The sequence below is a fragment of the Otolemur garnettii genome, unplaced genomic scaffold, assembly GCF_000181295.1.
Source record: "Otolemur garnettii isolate 467f Iridium unplaced genomic scaffold, OtoGar3 scaffold00043, whole genome shotgun sequence".
Lineage (NCBI taxonomy): Eukaryota > Metazoa > Chordata > Mammalia > Primates > Galagidae > Otolemur > Otolemur garnettii.
The window spans coordinates 5,125,369-5,131,727 of record NW_003852438.1 but is presented as its reverse complement, the minus strand read 5'-3'; the positions used below and the strand labels follow the sequence as shown (position 1 = coordinate 5,131,727).

Below are 6,359 nucleotides of genomic sequence, written 5' to 3'. Positions count from 1 at the left end.
AAAAAAAAAAAGAAAGAAAGAAAGAAAGTCCATCTTAGATGTAGGGAAGTGGGCAACTCACAACACTCATACCTGCATGTCTATGGGTCTCCAGAGACGACATTCTTTTTTTTTTTTTCTTGAGACAGAGTCTCACTTTGTCACCCTTGTAGAGTGCTGTAGTGTCATAGCTCACAGCAACCTCAAACTCTTGGGCTCAAGTGATTCTCTTGCCTCAGACCCCAGTGTAGCTGGGACTACAGGCATCCGCCACAACACCTGGCTAGTTGTTCTGTTTTTGGTAAAGACAGGGTCTTCTCTTGTGCAGGCTGGTCTTCAACTCCTGAGCTGGAAGGATCCTTCTGCCTCAGCCTCCCAGAATGCTAAGATTTACAGGCATGAGCCACCCAACCTGGCCTTTAAATCTCCTTTTTATATTAACAACAATAACTGCAACAATAAAAGCATCTGACATTTAACAAGTGTGTACTCTGTGCTGAACAGGGAGGTAAAACTTGCCCAACACTGAGAAGCTGGTAAGCGGCAGAACCCTGGTCATCTGGCTCCTGCACATATAACACTCCTCCTCCCTCTAAGCTGTGAGATGAAACATGGATGTCCTTCAAAGGTTTGGGGGAAGAAAAATTAAGTGTTTTAGAATATTTTTATACTAATATAAAAATGGGTAAATTTTAGAAAATAATATAGCATTGCATGATTTTTAAAAACTTAAAGTATATTTAGGTTCTACCCATTAACAGGTGGGAACAGAGAGGATTTGCCCATTTTCCTTTCCAGCCAAGGAGTGTCAGTGGACAAATCTGGGACCATTTCCAGTTTGGTGCCTAAATCTTCCCCAGTTAAACCTTCTCCTTCTATCCATTTCAGTCTCAAGCCTTACAGAAAAAGATTAACTCTATCCGCCATGGGGGAAATACTAAATCCATAATTTTTTTTTGCAGTTTTTGGCCGGGGCTGGATTTGAACCTGCTACCTCCTGCAAATGGGGCCAGCACCCTACTCCTTTGAGCCATAGGCACCGCCCTCTTTTTTCTATTTTTTAGAGACAGACAGAGTCTCACTTTACCGCCCTTGGTAAAGTGCCATGGCATCACAGCTCACAGCAACCTCCAACTCCTGGGCTTAAGCAATTTTCTTACCTCGGCCTCCCGAGTAGCTGGGACTACAGGCGCCCACCACAACATCCGGCTATTTTTTTGTTGCAGTTTGGCCAGGGCTGGGCTCAAACCTGCCACCCTTCGTATATGGGGCTGGCGCCCTACTCCTGAGCCACAAGCACTGCCCGATTTCACTCATTTCTAAAACGTGGACCCTAATGTGTTTTACTGCTGACTTTTCTGAGTAAAAACGAAAATGATACAAACCTCTCCAAGGTGTGAGTCTCCAACAGGCCCTTTGGTCTCAGGATTCACAATAACCACTTTTACACCAGGTAAAATCTAAAATTCAAAGGGAAAATACAAAGATTGGGTTTAATGAAATCTAACGACCTTAGAAATGCAGCTACCTGCTGGAGATGTAGAAGTGGCACAGAGGGCAGGAACTAGCTGAATCAGGCATCACAGTGTTCACCCTGAGGAGACACCTGTGTTGCTCTCACCAAATCTTCCTCAGTTGAGTGAAGATGAGAGATCTAGTAAGATTCATCTTCAAAAATAAAAACAGGGAACCAGTCTGTTCTCTCTTCAAAGGGATGAGGACCTTAACAGTAAGAATGTGTAGAAGTAGGGCCAGGTACAGTGGCTCATACCTGTAATCTCAGCACTGTGGGAGGCCAAGGCAGGTGGATGGCCTGAGCTCAGGTGCTGGAGACCAGCTTGAGCCAGAGGGAGATCCCATGCCTGGGATCTTCCTCAGGAGGGAAAAGGTAGAAATAGATGCTGGCTGAGAGAATGCCTCAGTCATTCTTTTTTTTTTTTTGGAGTTTTTGGCCAGGGCTGGGTTTGAATCCACCAGCTCTGGCATGTGGGGCTGGCGCCTTACTCCTTTGAGCCACAGGCACCGCCCGTCTCAGTCATTCTAACAAAAGAAAAAGCTCTCTGATTACTCATATTCTCCCCATTTGTAACTCTCTTTTTATCTTGGGTTTTTAAAGTATAAGGTCACCTGAGAAGCCCTTCAATGATCATCCTCTAAAACCTTAAGAAAGGCACAAAAGAGCTGCTCCCTCCATTTCCCAAGCGAGCCTGACTGCTAGGCAAGCAAAGCTTTGACCAGGCAGGAATGAAACCAACCAAATCCCACTGTGAAGTGTTCAAATAGAGGAGAGTAAATGAAGCTGCTCCCATGGATGAAACACCACTGGCAGGATTCTTTCTTTCTTTTTTTAGAGACAGAGTCTTACTTTGTCACCCTCAGTAGAGTGCTGTGGCATCACAGCTCACAGCAACCTCCAGCTCTTGGGCCTAGGCGATTCTCTTGCCTCAGCCTCCCGAATAGCTGGGACTACGGGCACCCACCATGAGGCCGGCTATTTTCTTGTTGCAGTTTGGCAGGGGCTGGGTTTGAACCCACCACTCTCAGTATATGGGGCTGACGCCCTACTCACTGAGCCACAGATGCCGCCCTATTTCTTTCTTTTTTTGAGACAAAGCCTCAAGCTGTTGCCTTGGGTAGAGTGCCATGGCATCACAGCTCACAGCAACCTCAAACTCCTGGGCTCAAGTGATTCTCCTGCCCCAACCTCTCAAGTAGCTGGGATTACAGATGCCCACCACAACACCTGGCTATTTTTTTGGTTGCAGCTGTCATTGTCGTTTGGCAGGCCTAGGCTGGATTTAAACCTGCCAGCTCAGGTGTATGTGGATGGTGCCTTAGCCACTTGAGCCACAGGCACCGAGCCAAGGACTCTTTCTTTTTCCTTCCCAATCTCTTTGCCTTTCAGAACGACTAGAAGGGATTCAAAAGCGTCATCACTATCTCATCAAAGGGCTGAGAAACTGAACTTTATCTTCACAGATTGATAGCGCATCTGAGCAGCCCATCATCTGTAGTAAGTTACTCATAATTAAATCTCTCCTTTGACATCATAAAAACACTTTTTTTTTTTTTTTTTTGAGACAGAGCCTCAAGCTGTCCCCCTGGGTAGAGTGCCATGGCATTACAGCTCACAGCAACCTCCAACTCCTGGGCTCAAGCAAGTCTCCTGCCTCAGCCTCCCAAGTAGCTGGGACCACAGGTGCCCGCCACAACGCCCGGCTATTTTTTGGGTGCAGCCATTATTGTTGTTTGGTGGGTCCGGGCTGGATTTGAACCCGCCACCTTAGGTGTATGTGGCTGGTGCCTTAGCCACTTGAGCCACAGGCGCCGAGCCATCATAAAAACTCTTACCACCATGGATGTTAACCATTTTATTTATTTTTTTTGAGAGAGTCTTACTTTGTTGCCCTCTGTACAGTGCTGTGTTATTGTAGTTCACAGCAACCTCAAACTCTTGGGTTCAAGTGATCCTCTTGCCTCAGCCTCCCAAGTAGCTGGGACTGGCTACTTTTAGAGACAGGGTCTAGCTTTTGTTCAGGCTGGTCATGAACTCCTGAGTTCAAGTGATTCACTTGCTTCGGCATCCCTGAGTGCTAGGATTACAGGTGTGACCACCATGCATAGTCATATGTTAACTCTTGACTATCTTTAATTTCATTCCCATTTGATTTTACACCACTCTCCACCTTGCATATAATGAACACTGTATTTTGCTGGTTTGTTAATAAGAATAATATGTCAGTTGGATTTTTTAAAAAATATCTATGGGAATTAAGAAAGTTCAAATCAAATAATCAAATATGAATATGTAAGTATTAGCTAAACTGAAATTGTAGAATTATCTCCAGATTCTGACGAAGTCATGCCCCACGGCTTCAGGCTTTCCTCTATGAACCGCTTCTCCACACAGCCCACCCTCCCTACCGTTAACAGAAGAAATTACCTTTCCCGACTCTGAAAGGAGCAAACTCTGGGGGGCACCTCGTTCCACAAGACGAACTCTGCATGAAAACAACGTTTACTATAGAAAGGCCTTTAGGAAATCCACTCGCCCACACCCCCAGCCGCTGAGCACTGCCCTCCCAAGACTTCGGCTTTGCCCTTCCTCACACTAGAGCACCGTTTCTCAGACTCAACACTGCTAACATTTTGGGTCAGGTAATTTTTGTTTTAAGGACTGTCCTCTGTTTTGTGGGAGGTCTAGCAACATCTTTGGTCTCTGCCCACTAGATGTCAGTAGCAACCCCCTTTTCTGACATCCTCTGGGAGCAAAATCTCCCTAGGTTTCAGACCACAGCATGAGATGCCACACTGGTGAAGGGTGGGTTAGTGCCATGGGACACCTGGGGTACCCAAGTCATTGGGGCTTGAGCCAGTGCTCACCTTGGGACACAGCTATAGTTTTCTTATAAGTCGGGGACAGAGGGGGCAGGTTTTTGTGCATGGGGTTCAGATGAAGTGTTGTTTCAAAGACCTTACTCTGCACCTCAGTGATTGTGTGCATCCCCATCTTTTTCTTTTATTTTAAATTTTTAGAGAAAAGAGACTATCCATTTTAGTTCTTTTTTTTTGACATAAGAGTCTCACTCTGGTACTCCAGGTTAGAGTGCTGTGACATCAGCCTAGCTCACAGCAACCTCAGCCTCCTGGGTTAAGTGAACCTCCTGCCTCAGCCTCTCTAGTAGCTGGGACCACAGGCACCCACCACAATGCCTGGATAGTTTTTCTATTAGTAGAGATGGGGTCTTGCTCTTTCTTAGGCTGGTCTCAAACTCCTGAGCTCAAGCAATCTATCTGCCTTGGCCTCTTAGAGTGCTTGGATTATAGGAATGAGCCATCTCGCCGGGCCCATTTTAGTTTAATTTATATCAAATGTCACAGAATACTTTTATATAGGCAATAACTAAGTATAACATTTTATTACTAAAGAACAGTGTAGCAACTGTGAGAATTAAAGCTTTCTCCTTATAAACATAAATCTTATCATGTATTACTGATAAAAAAACCAAATTCCTTCCCTCTTCCGATACCCCTCCTGAAAGATACAAACAGAAAAGGAATGAGGGAAAACACTGGCTTTGAGGTCAGAACTTTTCATACTTAGGAACTCTATTAGGGAACGAGCATAATAAATCCACCATACCTGTCATGTCTTAATGATTTCAGATCTACATACACAGTAGTTGGATCAGGCCCTGAGGTTCCCTAAAGAAAAATAAATCAATTCATTGTTTATTTAAAATTTAAATTTAAATAAAGTTTAAAAAAATGTTTCTTATATTTCACATTATTAAATCAAATAGATAATTTAGCAATATACACGAAAAATCCAAACTTTATTCTGTCTTTTTTAAAATGTAATTTAACTTCTTGGTAGAAACAGGTTTTTGCTATGTTGCTTAAGGTGTCATAAACTCTTGCCTCGAGCCATCCTCTTGTATTGGCCTCCCAAAGTGCTAGGATTATAGGTATGAGCCACTGCACCTGACTCCAAACTCAATTTGAAAGCTTGCTCTCTCTTTAACAAAGTGAGGCAGAACTGGAGTAAAAAACTGAAAGAGAATCCTGGCCTGGCATCATCCTAGTGTTTCTCTCCTTCCTTCCCCTGCAAGAGTAGACCCTCTGCCTTCACAGGGGTTGCATGAGCGCTAAAACACTGACAAGCTGAAGAGGGTCATCACTGCTGGACTCAAAGCACAGATGAGACAAGCCATCGTGCAGGGATTTTTAAAACCACCACTAGCCCCAGCTAATGGCAAGGGACCCATTACAGGGCTCTAGGGTTAAAGCAAATTACAGTTCTTTTTTTTGGAGACACTGTCTTACTATGTCACCCACAGTAGAGTGCCACAGCGTCACACCTCACAGCAACCTCAAACTCTTGGGCTCAAGCAATTCTCTTGCCTCAGCCTCCCAGTAACTGGGACTACAGGTGCCTGCCACAACGCCTGGCTATTTTTTGTTGCAGTTGATTATTGTTGTTTAGCTGGCCCGGGGTTCAAACCTGCCAGCCTCGGGGTATGTGGCTGGCACCGTAACCACTGTGCTATTGCACAGAGCCCAAATTACACTTCTTTTTTTAAGAGGTAGAGTCTCCCTTTATCACCCTCAGTAGAGTGCGGTGCTGTCACAGCTCACAGCAACCTCCAACTCTTGTGCTTCAGGGGTCCTCAAACTTTTTAAATAGGGGACCAGTTCACTGTCCCTCAGACCGTCGGAGGGCTAGACTGCAGGCCCGGGACAAGTTGGCTGCTAAGCAGGACAGGCAGTGGTGGCAAAAACATCCAGCAGGCTGGATAAATGTCCTAGGTGGGCTGCATGTGGCCCACGGGCTGTAGTTTGAGGATGCCTGGCTTAGGGGATCCTCTTGCCTCAGCCTC

At 45.2% G+C, this 6,359-nt stretch overlaps 1 protein-coding gene across 2 annotated transcripts in view; it reads right to left on the bottom strand.

The window, feature by feature from the left end:
* The window catches only part of DIP2B (disco interacting protein 2 homolog B), a 264,125-nt gene that overhangs the window by 11,579 nt on the left and 246,187 nt on the right, over positions 1-6,359 (bottom strand). For both annotated transcript variants that reach the window (XM_023513708.1, XM_023513709.1), the window contains exons 33-35: positions 5,123-5,184; positions 3,923-3,980; positions 1,365-1,439 (exon numbers count right to left, since the gene is read on the bottom strand). In XM_023513708.1, coding sequence (XP_023369476.1) covers positions 1,365-1,439; positions 3,923-3,980; positions 5,123-5,184 — 195 coding nt within the window. The remainder of the gene's footprint in view (positions 1-1,364; positions 1,440-3,922; positions 3,981-5,122; positions 5,185-6,359) is intronic.